The 15,266-nt window shown below is 36.0% G+C and overlaps 2 protein-coding genes across 12 annotated transcripts in view; one reads left to right on the top strand and one right to left on the bottom strand.

Moving 5' to 3' along the window:
• Positions 1-7,041, top strand: part of SPAG17 (sperm associated antigen 17) — a 238,646-nt gene extending 231,605 nt beyond the window's left edge. For 4 of the 6 annotated variants that reach the window (XM_063624696.1, XM_063624699.1, XM_063624701.1 and 1 more), the window contains exon 49: positions 6,843-7,041. The gene's annotated coding sequence lies outside the window, so the exon portion shown is untranslated. Of the gene's footprint in view, positions 1-6,806 lie in introns of all 6 variants that reach the window. The other 2 variants (XM_063624697.1, XM_063624698.1) reach the window with 1 other exon arrangement.
• WDR3 (WD repeat domain 3) overlaps positions 129-15,266 on the bottom strand; it is a 31,352-nt gene continuing 16,214 nt past the window's right edge. For all 6 annotated transcript variants that reach the window (XM_063624702.1, XM_063624703.1, XM_063624704.1 and 3 more), the window contains exons 12-27: positions 14,669-14,762; positions 12,349-12,450; positions 11,011-11,096; positions 10,716-10,851; positions 9,965-10,021; positions 8,800-8,900; positions 8,473-8,584; positions 8,218-8,352; positions 7,885-7,935; positions 7,342-7,407; positions 6,793-6,885; positions 6,272-6,319; positions 5,543-5,586; positions 3,708-3,836; positions 1,939-2,032; positions 129-1,644 (exon numbers count right to left, since the gene is read on the bottom strand). In XM_063624702.1, coding sequence (XP_063480772.1) covers positions 1,489-1,644; positions 1,939-2,032; positions 3,708-3,836; positions 5,543-5,586; positions 6,272-6,319; positions 6,793-6,885; positions 7,342-7,407; positions 7,885-7,935; positions 8,218-8,352; positions 8,473-8,584; positions 8,800-8,900; positions 9,965-10,021; positions 10,716-10,851; positions 11,011-11,096; positions 12,349-12,450; positions 14,669-14,762 — 1,504 coding nt within the window. In that variant the 3' untranslated portion in view covers positions 129-1,488. The remainder of the gene's footprint in view (positions 1,645-1,938; positions 2,033-3,707; positions 3,837-5,542; positions 5,587-6,271; positions 6,320-6,792; positions 6,886-7,341; positions 7,408-7,884; positions 7,936-8,217; positions 8,353-8,472; positions 8,585-8,799; positions 8,901-9,964; positions 10,022-10,715; positions 10,852-11,010; positions 11,097-12,348; positions 12,451-14,668; positions 14,763-15,266) is intronic.

The raw sequence follows: 15,266 nt of genomic DNA, 5'->3' as shown, positions 1-15,266 counted from the left end.
AGAAAAGTGATGACATTACAAGAAAAAGCTGATGCTTGATAAGTACCACAGATTGAGGTCTGCAGCTGTGGTTGCCTGCCACTCCAGACAGACAATTCATTTTATAAACAGATGACATACACTTACAGTATTGATAAACACAGTAAATATATTTTCTCTTCCTTATGATTTTCTAAGTAACATTTTCTTTTCTCTAGCTTACTTTAAGAATACAGTATACAATATATATAATACATCAGTCAGGCTCCCAGTCAATAACAGGCTACTAGTACTTAAGAGTTTGGGGAATCAAAAGTTATATGCAGATTTTTGACTGTGCGGGGCAGGGAGTGGGGGGCGGTCAGCGCCCCTACCACCTGCATTGTTCAAGTGTCAACTGTATATGTACGTACACACGTACACACACACACACACACACACACACACACACACGAGTGTATTAATTCCTCAGAAGCCCAGCCAGGCATCTTAGTGTGGAGAGCCAAATTCACATTCCCATGCATTGGCAAAGCCTGCAGACAGGGAAGTAGGTGGGATGGCAAAGACCACCACTGAAGATCCTGTTATGGGTAGCTTCCTGTTCTTACCAGATCAGTGAAGCGCTGTGAATGGCTTCTCATAGTTAATGGTTAGCACAGGGCAAACTGCGGAGGCCGCATCAAACGAAGACAAAAATAGTTATTGTCTGGACTGTTAACCCCTGGCATGTATAAAAGCACTGAATAAACCAGAGCTTGTCGGCGCTTCCCTATCAGGGAACCGTCCCTCCTAATCCCGCTTTTCTGTGTCTTTCTTTCACCATTCTTCTCACTACTTCTCGGTGCATCCCTGAATAACCCCTGCGGCCGGACCGCTAGATCTTAGCTTGGCTACTCTTTAATTAGAAACAACTATTTTATTCAGAAAAGTATAAACAGTTAGCAATTAGAATCTTCTTATACACAGACATAACTTGCAGAAGGTTAAGTCTGAGGAGGCTGTACTGGGTAATTTTTACAGTCCTTTTTAGCTCGGAGGGTCCACGATACTGCATTTTTATGGCCAGAGGGCAATCAATTATGCACCTGGTTGTCTCAATAGGCAGTAAAACCTAATATAAATAAATGATAAATCATCTGCCATAAAAAAATACGAAAAACTTTTGAAATGTTAATTTCAACTCCAATGAAACAAATACCTAATTAAAACAATTATTTATTCCCTGCTAGAATATAAAGGGAACAACAAGTTTGAGCTGCAAGGCTCAAGCTTTGAGAGCACAGAAAGATTTTTAAACTAATCATGAATTTTAAGTCCAAGAAATGGAGCCAGCCCATAATCTCATGTTGGAATTCCCCCAGGCAAAGCTGGAAACCACATCCTGATATCATCTGCAATGTGATCTTCTGTTATTTGGTATTTTTAAGATGACGCCAACTCTTCTGTGCTTAGTTTAGGAGTCCTTTTAAGGAAAAAGTTAAAAAAAAAAAAAGATACCACATTTCAGTTCTAAGTCAATGTTAGAATCAACTTCTCCCTCTTTTTCCTCTTCCTCTTCTTCTCTTCCAAGTGGCTAGTAGCATCAGCAAAAAACATAACTTCACTTTTTGCCTCGCATTCCCTCTTGAGATAATCAAGACCAGCCATATTGAAGCCGATAACATCCTGGAGTGCAATACAAGAAATATTAAAAAATTTTCTCCCACTTCAGTTCATTATAGCAGCGTATGAGAGTTAGGGGAACCAAAGCTTCAGGTGTTGTTACTTATCTTTCCCTCATTAAGAACTTCTCTTGTTTTTTCTGTTTTCTTCTATTGCTACTAATTCCAACAAAAACTATCTCAAATATGGATTTATCGGTGGTGGGTATTGCTAAAGACAAAGCACAGCATACTATACTACTTCTAAATCACACTAGGAATTTGCCTCATTATGTTATCTCTATACAAAGACACTTACCCGGACTTGGCTGACTTTTGAAATAGTTGTTTCCCTTAATTTTTCTATCACTGGCACAAGCATTTGATTGCTAGTGATCTGTCCAAAGTGAATCCTGATAGAAAAACAAAACACAGCCATGTTGCAGAGAGGTTCTAGCCCTACCTAACCCTTCTAGAAACAGTAAACAGATACAATATCAAAGCAAAAACAAAATATACATTATAGAAATGTTTCAAGCAAAAAAATAAATAAATAAAAGCCAAAGAAGTTTCTTTCTCTACCATTCAATTCAATTTGATGACAACTTAAAAAATACTGTCCTAAACCTTATGACACATTCAACTCATTTGCAAAGACTCTTTTTCCAGCCCAGCAACCTGCCAGTGGCTACAGATTTTGACAGTGGTACTTTATGGAAAACTCAAAGACACAACGAGTCTTCTAAGAAATGCTAACTCAACAAAGATGCATTAACACTTCTAATAAAGCCACAGCAAAAAAGAGACATTCATGAGATTCAAACTCTGACCCTAGGGTACCAAGATATCCTTGATGACCCCGCCATACCTGTCAGGTAGTACCCATCCATAACCCTCTGATACGCTATAAGTATTCACAGTGTTACTCGTAGAACAAGCAACCCTAATTCAATAGCACATATGCCATAGCAGTAAAAGAAATTATTAGTAATATGGTTAAATATGAACTTATGTCTTTACAAGTTGCCCCAAATTATGAATATGGCAACAGAACATATTATTATTCTTCTCTTGCTACTATCCTGGATAGAGTATAAGAAATGGAGGGTTAAAAATCATAAAAACAGGCCAATTCACCAAATTCCCATTTGGTCAGTTCACTAAATATACCTGTTTAACTATTTGGCATTGGCTAACCAGTTTTTGTCTTCATAACAGTATTTGAAGGAATGTTCAATTTGTCTCCATCCCTGTTCTCTGCTGTAACCGCTTGAGAATGAGGGTGAGAGATGAGAAGAATATCAAGCCTTTGTACATATATTCTTCTCAACTACCTATTAACAGAATTCTCCATATTTAAGAATATAGCCTTATGAACATATTTGCTTTATGTTCCTTAGTTTACCTCTATATATGCCCCTACATTTCCATTTGCACCTGTAGAGACCAAGAGAAATAAACTGACTTCCTTAAAATGTTGGTAGAAGGACAAAGCAAAACCTGTTAGCTTACACTAAACACTTTAAAACAGGAATGTCCACCCTTTTGGCTCCCCTGGGCCACACATAAAATACACTAATGATAGCTGATGAACAACAACAACAACAAAGAAATCACAAAAAAAACATAATGTTTTAATAAAGTTTACAAATTTGTGTTGGGCCACATTCAAAGCCATACTGGGCCACAGGCTGGACAAGCTTGGCTTAAAAGAAACAACAAATGAGGCAAATTGGCCAATCATAATTGGCTTTTGGCAAACTGACTAGAACCAGAGCTATCTTAGATTGTAACGTGGAGGCCTATGACTGAGTAAGCATTCCTGAGCAATGTATTACCATGACTTCTTAAAGAGGTGGGTCATCATGATCCTTGTTTTAAAGGCAAGACTGATTGCTTGGGCTGGTAGCAAACTTCTGGGCTCAAGCAATCCACCCACCTCAGCCTCCCAAAGTGCTGGGATTATGGGTGTGAGCCACGGAGTTCGGCATACTATTTCTTAATCCCAAAGTGCTGACAGCTTCAGTTAAGGTACTACTGAAGCAGTCCTGCTGAACAGACACGGTATTCTTTGGAGAAGAATGTTACCTGAGGAGGAAGAAGAGGCACCGGCATATAAGTTCAACATCAGAACCCAGCTGAATGAATTCGTTAAAGAGTTTAAGAATGTCTGGGACATAAGAGAAAGGCAGCACAAGTAGAGATTCTTCCAGCTCACTGAAAAAGAAAAAATAAATATAAAAATGCCACATTTGTTAACATTGTTAACATGGTCAATTTTTAAATCTTTCCCTTTATTATTTTTTCTACTGATTTTATACTTGAATACATTTTGCCTAGAGTTAAATATTCATCTGTAAGCTAGATGACTCTCTTTGTTTTTTGTATTTAATATCTTAATCTATTTGGAATGCATTTTGGTCAATGGCATGATGGGAAAATCTAACTTTTTTTCCCTCCAGATAAACAATATCTCCAAAGCCTTTTGTTGAATATTCCATCTTCATATGATATTCTTTTACCATATAGAGTCCATTAGAGTCTATTATGATGACTGATCCTGACATGATGATTGATCCTGACACCAATGCTACACTATTTTAATTTTGCTAATTTTGTAGCCTTTTAATCTGGGAAAATAATTCCCTCTAGAACTAGCTCAAGTATTATTATTTCATCAGTTTCAATTTAAAATCTTAAGAGGATATCAAATGGGATTACAAACCTATTAATTAGGAAAAGTTAAATCTTTAAAACACAGAATCTTCCCATCTTGAAATGTATTGTAACCTCTACATTAATCAATTTTCTTTTACCTTCCTGTAGTGAAGTTTCATCTTTATCCTAAGACAGGTGTTGTTTCTTGTAAGGAATATATATGTAGATATTGTGGTTCATTATGAAAATGATAGCCTTCAGTAGTTCAAACTCACAAATAAAATAAAAAGGAAAATCAAAATAATATAACAATTATTGCAAAAATGTATGACAAAGAAAATACAGTATGGTGCCCAGGCTGTTCTCAAACTTCTGGTCTTAAGTGTCCCAAAATGTTGGGATTGCAGACATGAGCCACTGTGCCCAGCAAGAATTCTTTAAAAACCAGTAAAATAATACTTAAGAGCAAAAACAGGTAACTAAAAATTCACAAGAAAAAATACAAATGGTCAACAAATATGCTGAAATTTTAACTTCATTAATAGTCAAAAGAAATGAAAATAATAAAATATTACCTTTTGGCTCTCACACTGGCAACAAATTTTTTAAAGCCTGCTAAAAATCAGTATAATCACCCTGGAAAGTAATTTGGCAATATAAAACTTTAAAAGCTCATGCCTACTGGTCAGTTATTAGGCTGCTAAGACTATTAAGAAAAATAATCAATAATGATGACAAAGATATATGTGTAAACATATTCAGTGAAGCCACTGAAAATAGCCAAAAAGGAGAAAGAAATGCAATATCCAGTAATTATTCATACAATGGAATAATTCTGAATCCAATGATTTTTTTTTGAAGAATATGAACAACAAACAAATGTTCAGGAAATATGTGAAAAAGAACACATATAAAACTTCATATAATATTCCAATTGTGTATGTACATAGAAAAGAAGCCAAAATATAAAAAAAATTAACAGTTGGTGCTTCTAATTGAATTATATATTATTTCATTGCCTACAACATAAATCACTCCCCTTTATTTGTCCTTAAAAGCACCTCTCTTCATACTTTAGAAGGAACTTCCTAGTTCTAGCATTTCAAAAAGAACATTATAAATTATTTTCCATCAAAACTTTGATATAGTTAAACCTATAAGAAAGATAACCATCAATTATAATTCCTATTTATTTCCCATTCAGATAAGCACTTCATAAATGTTTGCTGACAGATTACAAAAATTGTGCGCAAGGACTCACTCACCTTGACTTGATCCCTTTAAAAATCTCTAATACATAAGCTGAAGGCTATAAAGGAAGGATTAATACCATTAGTGATACTCTTGGTTGGTTTCTACTAAAGTTCTCTAATTTCTATCTCCTATAAAACAGGAACCCCTCCTTCTTACTTCAGAAAAAGTATTCTAAAATGGCAAGATCTGCATGAGTTTAGAGTCAGCCAGATCTGGGTTCACAATCGAACTCTGCCCCTTACCAACTATGCTACAAGTCAAGCCAGATTCCTTATCTATAAGGTGAAGATACCCTGACTCACAAAATTACTGTGATGAGACATGCAATAAAATACTAATTAAAGATTACTAGATAAACATACATTCTCCCATCACTCTTCCCCTCTCTCTTCTTTATCTCATCAGACTGATTTCTGTCAACTTTCCCTCTGAAGGCTGATTCAAAAGTTAATTTAGATTAACAGAATCTTCAGAGGGCTTTGGACACTGAACATAAACAGGCACTAGAAAACAGAAGAATGCCAGTCCAGTCCAACCAAAAAGGCTGGCTTGGGAAGTTACACTAAAGTGGTCCTTTTGAAATACAAAATATCCTAGAGAATGCCAAGATTCAAAAGAGACTTTTAAAGACAAAGTATTCCCAACAATCCATCCCAAAATCATAATGCCTCTACTTCCTTTCTTGTCCTTGTAAGTAACCTTTTAATAACCAAGGGGAAACCGTTGGACATTTTACTCACTGAGATACTGCCATAAGCCATTAGGATGGGGTTGCTGGGAAGTGGAACCTATGAAGAAATTATTAAATCAAGTCATTAAAAAAACTGAGACTTAGGTAGCACTTGTTAATAGAGTGGTAACTGTATTTTATAATTTTGAAAAGGGAAAAAAGAGACCCTAAAAAACTGACAGAGTGTAAAAGAATTATCAAGCCTATTAGTTTCTATAGTACTCATGAATGAGCTTGGACAATGTATTTTATCTAGAAATCTGAAATGGTTACCCTGCCTCCCAAACCAAAGTAGGAACGTGAGTTTCTACTCAAGACAATAATCACCTGAATCTGTAATTTCCTTTCCTTCACTTTCATTAAGACAAGTTCCCTTCTTCCCACAGTTCCTCAATTTCTTCTAATATAGTGAGTTGGAAAGATTCTACTCCATTTCTTGCATATCCTGATCTTAATAAATCCCAAAACAATGGTTTTTCTCCTTGGGAATTCCCTTTATTGATACTGTAACTTACTGTACTCTCTTATTACCTCTTTCCCCGCAGCTTTACAAATGGCTTTGTGTTCCTTCATTTTTGCAGTTTCTTCTCGGTACAACTCAATAGCCTCCATAATCCTCTCAGCCTACAGAAGACAAGAAAGGAAAGAAATCATCACAACACACTCCATCATCCCAGGACACTGAAACTGGAAGAACTGACTAGAAATTTGCCAAATGAAATAGCTTCAATCTATTTAATAAAGACATGCCAATAGAGTGCCAAAAAGCATTTAAAGACATTTTTGGTTTTCTTATTTTTCAATGTACAGGGAGGAGACTAAGTGTCATGGACTCAGGTGGGAATGATATCTAGACACCCTGAATAGGGCAGGTCCCAAGAACACCTGAAAGGAGCACATATTGATCAAAGAGATTCAGGACTATTCCCATCTTTGGTTACAAGAGAAGAAAACAGGTTATAATCCCCATCTTTAAATCTCATCAACTTTTTGCCAAAAAAATGGCTTTCTGAATAAAACTTTTACTAAAAAGTTGGGATCTTATTAGAAATCGAGACACCACATTCTATATCAACTTACTGCTTTCACTGTTTCAATAGTTTTCTTTCCAGTAAAGTAACTGTCGCCTTGAGTCTCTCCTGGAACCTGCCAGAAACAAAGAAATCCTTGAACAACACTGTTGACCGGAGTTAAAGAGCTGATAAATTAATCTTACATCTATATAAGAACAGCTATTATTATTTTATGAAAATAGTAACAGTGTTATCAGCTATCAGTAACAGAACTTAGCATATGTATTATTGTAAGAATATCTTGCAAATGTTTAAAAAGAGAATATCCAAATTTTCTAATTTTTATTTTTGCTCTACAGTGAATAAAATAATTCCCTAAAGCCTCAATTGCCAGAATAATTATTCAATAGCAAATTTGGTCAATCACTTGAACCACAAAATTAGGATATACAGTTGAAGAGAAAGAATTACAAAGATTCTTTATCAGCTGGTGATACCTTCAACTTCTAGCCTCAATTTTAATTCTATTAGAAATTCTGGACATTACAGTCAATTTCAATAAGATAACTATATATAGGGCATAATCTCAAGGTCCCCAAAATTTACTTACTGCTGGTTGGTCTTCTTTGGCCACACTCTCCTCATATTCTGCTTCTCTTTCCTACCATGAGATAGATATACATTAATTTGAGAGAAAAAAACATGGTCTCTATATGAAGAGAAACGAGGAAGTGAGAAGCTGCTTCTTTGACAACATAATCCCCTAATGGCATCTTTATCTCTGCCTAGCTTCTGAAATGGGTGACAATGGTCTTGATCAGATCTCCTGAAGGTTCTTGGACTTGCAATAAATCAGGTGTAACTGCACTAGACAGAAAACTTCAACTAGGAAAGCCTGTCAGATACCTACTGGCATATTTGTAACCAAGCCTAAAGTTCTTACCATCTCCCTTTCTTCCTCAAGAATAAGAGGCTCCCTTGTTCTCTCCCAAAGTCTCAGAGATTTGTCATGGGACGATGATACAACATAGTCTCCACTGGGGCTTACAGCCAAACACCATATTTCCTGGTGATGCCCCTGGAGGAGAAAAAAAAAAATAAAGAATACCTCATTCATAGACCACTACTTAGTGGGTAATGTACATATTCTTAAAAGTATTTCTTAAGTACCAAGCAAGCAAAGAAGGCATGTGGTTACCTCCAGAGTCTGTATGTGTTCAAATTTGTCTGCATCCCACTGTTTAATCTTATGATCTTTTCCGGCAGTGAAGAAGAGGTGAGACTTGGGTACAAACTGTAGGTACATCACACTGAAAAGTGACGGAAATATTAAAATGTCATCAAATTCCAGGTTAGTAAAAAGAGTTTGACACACATAAATAGCTTTTGACTAGCTAGTTCTAGGATGTCTGACTGTATTTTAGAACTTATATCACTGCCTGAGAACACTGAAAAATAGACACAGATGCTCAAGGAAAGTGATACAGGTGACTCAAAGGGAGGCATTTGAAAAGACTATACATACCTGTCATCATGTGCAAAGAGAGACTTGTGGCAGTCCCCAAAGTCCAAACCCCAGATTTTCACATTCCTATCAGCGGAGCCAGTTGCTATGAGTGCTCCATCCTATGAGAAATAAAAGTAAAACATTACCTTGATTTTTGAATTCTGTATATGAATAAAAAGCTAACGAGACTATTTAACCCATTTCTTTCAAACACATTAAAACAAAGCCAAAAAACTGATTTCATCTCTACTAAAAACACTGAATTCTTTGCTCTTACCTACAGAGGAACTTAAAAAGCTTGTTAAGTAAAAGCATGAACTCTGTGGCTTAAATACTTTCGTACTGTCACAGGGCAGTGCTGTGCCTTGATGTAGGGTTATCTATTTACTCTGTTAGATAGGAAAAAGATTTTCTAATCTCTGGCATGGGATTTGGAAAGAAAGTGGGAGAGAGAAGCAGAAGAGAAGCTGAGAAAGACTCTACTAGAATGTTTATGTAGCCCACATTCCCTATCACTGTTTCTCTTATCTCTCCTATTTCAATGCCTGGTCCAAATGATTGTCAACATAAAAAAAAAAAAAAAATACATTTAACATTGTAACTTAACTTTGTTAGTGCACTGATCACAGACAGCTATGAGGTCAACTCCTTTCACACAGAATAGACTTTTTTTTTTTTTTTTTTGAGACGGAGTCTCGCTCTGCAGAATACATTGCCACTCCTAATCAAAACTAGATATTGGGAAATAAATGATTTTGGTCAAGAGACCAAAAGTCTACATAGTGTAAAATACCGTAACCATCCAAATATAAATCTGAGCTCCTCAGCAGCATTATCTTTCAGAACAAAAAGGAAAGCCTTTTTAAAGTCTTTCATATTTTAGTGTACTCTACCAATTATAGTATTTTAAACAATAAAGTACTATTTGGGAGAGCTACAAGAGGGATAGAGATAATATTTATAAGGATTGATTGAGATAATATTTGCAAAATTATTCTGAAAACATTAAAGTAATATATATAAGATACAATACATATTAATTTGAGACTGTTTTTGGAGAAAGATATATAACAGAATGATAATAAAAACAAATAATCTAAAATGAAGACATCAAGCCAGAATTAAGAAAGTATCTGCTGTAGAAAAGACAACATATTACTGAGACACTATTTAAACTACTTACATAAGAGATGTCCATGCATATAACAGGCAGTTTGTGTCCATACAGTGACAGAAAAAACTAAACATTAAAAAAAAAATTAATGTCTGTCTATAAAATATGGGTATAATTTATTACATGTAGGTCTAAAATATAACTTTAAACACATTTTTAAATTGCTTTATATCTGTATTTTCAAAGACAACCCACAAAAGACAGTTTGGCAGGAGTACCTGTGTCCACTACACAGACCCTTCCTGTGCTTGCCAAGAATACTGCAGTATAGTGGAGGCAAGGAGGCCCCCAGAAGCTTACTGCCTGTCAGATCTCTGGATCTCTTCACTGAAAACATTCCAGCGCATTTGTTTCACAAAAAAATTCCCAGGCCCAACCTGGTCTTATCAACTCTCCGGGTATAGGGCTCAGTAATCTATATTTTTAAAAGCAACCTAGATGCTCCTAATATATAGCCAAGTGTGAAATCACTGCCCAGGACACCTAGCAATGCTCTTGTAACTACTTAGTATGACAGAATTTTCTGTCCACAAGATTTTTTGAACATATGAAATATAACTTGCTTTAAACAAAATTCATGAACCATAGAATTATTTTAAAATGCTAGCTTCCCTAGTATACTTACATTGCTTTGATTCACACACACATTTTTAGAAATGTACTATCGCTGGGCACAGTCAAGGCCACTTCTTTATAGCCTCAACCCAAATTCTTAAGGTCAGTCAGAAAGGGAAAATATCCCCAGGCATAACCACTATACCTTTAAAGTATCAACATAGAAAATTTTCACAGTACAGTCCAGCAAAGACACAGCCAATAGCTTTTGATTGGGAGAGTAACTGACACACAGAACATCTTCATCTAGTTGCAAAGTTCGGGTTTGCTTCACAGAAAGTCTAGCACCACAAAAAACATCAAGAAAAAGATAAATGAGTATACAAATTCAGACAAATCCTAACTCTTTAGAGCACAACAAATGATATAATATGTTGAAAGGCCATTCAATAGCTCCCCATTTTCACTCCAAAAAATGGACACAAAAAATGTCTACTCACCTCTTTTGGGTACTATTTTCATCTTTCACTAACTCAAAATCCCAGAATTTGACAGATTTATCTGCACCACCTGTCACAAAGCCACGCTGAAAATCAAATGAAATTTCAATTAAAAACTATTTTAGCATAAAAACTTTGCTATGAAGATACATTTTAAAAGTCTAAGAGAGTATTTTTATTTAATGTCATGGGATAAAAATTAAGAAAAATGGGGTTCTCCCTAGCTCCTTTCACTGCTCTTTTGGGTCTGCTGCCACAAACCTTATGTGAAAATTCCTACCATCGACTAACATAGGCAGAAATCATAACTAATGAAAAGTTCTAGTGATACTATTATCTAGCATCAAGAAGAAACAAAATCTCTCAGTAAACTAGTTTGAAAAATATATCTAGAATGGATAATGTAGGTTTGTTTAAAGTATTCACCTCAGAAGGATATAAATTTAGTCCTGCAATGTCCCTGCTTAAAATATTTTTGAAGTTGTTTTCCATTATCAAGAAAATTAGTCTCATTACATGGTAGTGTTAGTGTAAAGTACATAGAACACTGGATCTCAAGTGTCTGTACTGCCACCTCATAGATTTATAACACAGGAAACAACCTTTCCGTAATCCCTAGTTTTGTTGAAAAAAAGACCACACAGTTTATGGAAAAGATAGAACACTCTACAAATGCAAGATTTATTACTATTTTAGACTCACAGCTGTTTTGTTTGGACCCCAAGTGCTATTAAACCCTCTAAACTTCAGAGATTTTTTCCAAAACCAAGATCTACTTTCAATGGATGAAAATTGTCTACCATTGAGAATATTTAAATAAATGGGCCAAAATTTCATAAGGTGTTGTCAAAAAAATATCTCAAGATTTTCTAAGCAACAGCACCATTACTAGAATAAGCATACTTTTGCCAGGAACTGCTCTGAAGGTGAGCACATATTTATTGACTTGTAAGGGCTGACATACTCGCTAAAACTACTAAGCTTATACAGTCATAGATGTTTGGGGAAAAAAGGGAAGCAGCAAAGTCTACTCAGTTCTCTGCATCGTGTTGCCCAAGAGAATATTCCCCCTTAAGAAGTATTACAAAACATTGGCAAAAAAAATCATGAGGGTAAGCAATTTGATGTCATGTTGCCGATAAGCAAAAGTAGCCAAACAAGATTTCATTTCATAATGACAGCTGGTCATTGATAAGAAGGCATCATATATGAACACTAAAGATTAGACCAAAAAAAAAAAAAAAAAAAAAAACCTCAGGCTTTCTTTAAAGAAAACCTGAGAGAAATCAGGGTAGCCAGAGGGCTGAAGTCCAGGGCTTTAAAATCTGGTTTAGTTACCTGATCTGGAGAGAGGGACATGGACCATAAAGCTCCATCATGTGCATCTATTGTCTCCAGCAGATTCCCTGAAGCCAAGTCATAAAGCTGCAGCTTCCCTGTCTGGGAAGACACAAAATGAGCATAGCTCCAGTGAACGTACCTACAACCTCCATGATTCATGCCTGCACAATTTAGAAAAGACTTCATAACCAAGCTGCAAAAATGTGATCCATTGCTTAGGAAATGGATCTCACATTCCATGTTCTGTATTTCCTATCTGATTAAATACTATTAAATGCCCTACTGATGTGCTGAGTTAATCTTGGCAGGGCTGCCATACTGTACAAGTATGGAAGAATACCACCATGCAGTACTGGACGCATTACTTTCATTGGTTACAAAACTTCAAAAGGAAAATATCATGACCATAGGCAAATCAGAATAAACAAAATAGCAAATGCAAACCTAAAAGCCTTTAAAGTTTAGCCAATCCTTTAAGTGGATGATCCTTTATAGTTATTGGCTTAATCAACTCTTTTCCATCTGCTTTTAGTTTCCTCCTCTGCAATACATTGACAATAAGAAATGGGATCTACCTAGAACACTAAGGAAGGCAGTGAATTTAAAAAAAAATCATAATGGCATAGAAAGCAATCACTCTAAAATTCCTATTTAGAGGTATGTATATGCCATAGTCACGGTGTCAGCATGTAACACACACAGAGGCAAAGCCTGCTTTACGATGAGCTTCTGCACAATGTGGTACAGACAGCATAAGCTAGAAGACTTGAGTACCAGGTCTGGTTTGTGCCCATTGGTAAATTCATCCCCATGAACCTAGTTTTTCATCTGTAAAATGAAATTTATATCACCAATGTTTCAAAGACGTTGTCAGGATTAAATGAGATAATGTACATTAACTGCCTAGCACAGCCAGTAAGCCAGAGATTGCATTTTAGTCACATGGGTAGTCTTAAGCAATTAAAAAACTACTTTCCCAACAGCAAATCAGAGATGGACATTTGTTGAAAGAATGAGTGAAAGAGGAAGGAAAGTTTTGAGATGTGAATACTGTTTCCTGGCATTGTTCCTAAAATCTCTCCAGCCTATATTTTTTTGTTGAGCAAGAAATATACATTGTGATCCATACATTTGTAATAAAACTCATGTACATATGGCTTTGTTTTATGGGAATAATAATGACAAATACTTGCAAAGCACTTTTCAAAACACTCCATAGACCTTGTTCCATTTTATTCTCACTACTGGTACAATCATTACTGCTATGTCTGCTACCAGCTCTATTATCTATTAGTTATTTGCTGCAGGCTAGTTTCTCTGCTAACAGTTTTGCATACTTCATCTCTGTGAAATGGGTCAGTAACATCATTTTCCACGAGAACACCAAGGCTAACAGGGTTAAGGTCACATAGCTAGTAAGTGCCAGAGGCTGGTACCAGTCCATCTGGTACGAAAGCTGCTGCCAAAAAGCAAGTGTCGTCATCTCATAATATAAAGAAACAAACTATAAGCAGTTATGTGACTTGCTCCAAATTACTTTTTTTTTTTTTTTTTTTTTTTTTTGAGATGGAGTCTTGGTCTGTCGCCCAGGCTGGAGTGCAGTGGTACGATCTCGGCTCACTGCAAGCTCCGCCTCCCGGGTTCACACCATTCTTCTGCCTCAGCCTCCAGAGTAGCTGGGACTACAGGCGCCTGTCACCACACCCGGCTAATTTTTTGTATTTTTAGTAGAGACAGGGTTTCACCATGTTAGCCAGGATGGTCTTGATCTCCTGACCTCGTGATCTGCCCGCCTCGGCCTCCCAAACTGCTGGGATTACAGGTGTGAGCCATTGTGCCCAGCCCAAATTACCCATTTCTAAAGGGCAGAAACTAAATCCAAATCCATGTCTGCTTATTTCCACATGGTTGTCTCCCAATCTGACTAGCACCTAGGAACGAGGACTTGATCAGCTTGTCTTTACTGAATGCTTCTGTCTGCCAAGCATATTAGGTACTTAATATATTTATTGCCCTTAATATATTTTATCATTAATTAAAACACAATTACATATGCACTCATAAAAAGACACATGAAAGGATGATCACCAAAATGTTAATGGTAGTTATCTCAGGGTTGTGATTTTAATTTTCTTCTTCATAATTTTTAAAAAATAAAGTAAAACTTCAGTAAACAAAATATGTAATAAACTAACATCCTCCCAGATTACTTAGCTCCAGTACATTTCCAATATGCTAAAAAGAAGAACCAGATTTCTTAACTTTATGAATTTTCCATAGAAAAGATCCAGATAGCCCAGAAAAAGTCTCCATTTACCTTTGTTCCTATGATCACCTGTCTATCACCAGGTACAAAGAATGAGCAAAGCGCATATTCACAGGTCATTGTGCGAATACACTGCAGTGTAGACCTATGAGAAAGAAAACATAAAGAACTCATGTTAAGAGAATCTGCATCCCCATTTTAGAGGTCAGTGTGTAGGTTTCAACGCACTTACTCAGATCAATATAAAAGAAGATAAAAGTCTTAAAAACCCTTGACTCACACACAATTATAGTCATGGGAGAAAATACTAAAAAGCACCAAACTTTGTTTACTTTATAAGGCCTCCAAATCCTAAGGAACAGAAATCATACAAAAGCAGAGTAGAAAAGTGTCTGCTGAGCTCCACAGAGCCCAATCTGCCATTACCAAGAAGTGAGTGAGTCTGAAGGATTACAAGTCAAATTAGTACATCATTACATATCCCTACATTTTTTATAGGACCACAAACATTCATTAATTAATCAAATATATATCAAATGTCCACTTAACAAACATTTACTGAATGCCCACCAAGTACTGTTCTAGGTGCTGGAGATACAACAGTGGAGGAAACAGCAGAGGTTCCTAATCTCATAAAGGTTAATATTCT

The sequence above is a fragment of the Symphalangus syndactylus genome, chromosome 12 (assembly GCF_028878055.3).
Source record: "Symphalangus syndactylus isolate Jambi chromosome 12, NHGRI_mSymSyn1-v2.1_pri, whole genome shotgun sequence".
NCBI lineage: Eukaryota > Metazoa > Chordata > Mammalia > Primates > Hylobatidae > Symphalangus > Symphalangus syndactylus.
This window is presented reverse-complemented; position numbering and strand designations above follow the sequence as displayed.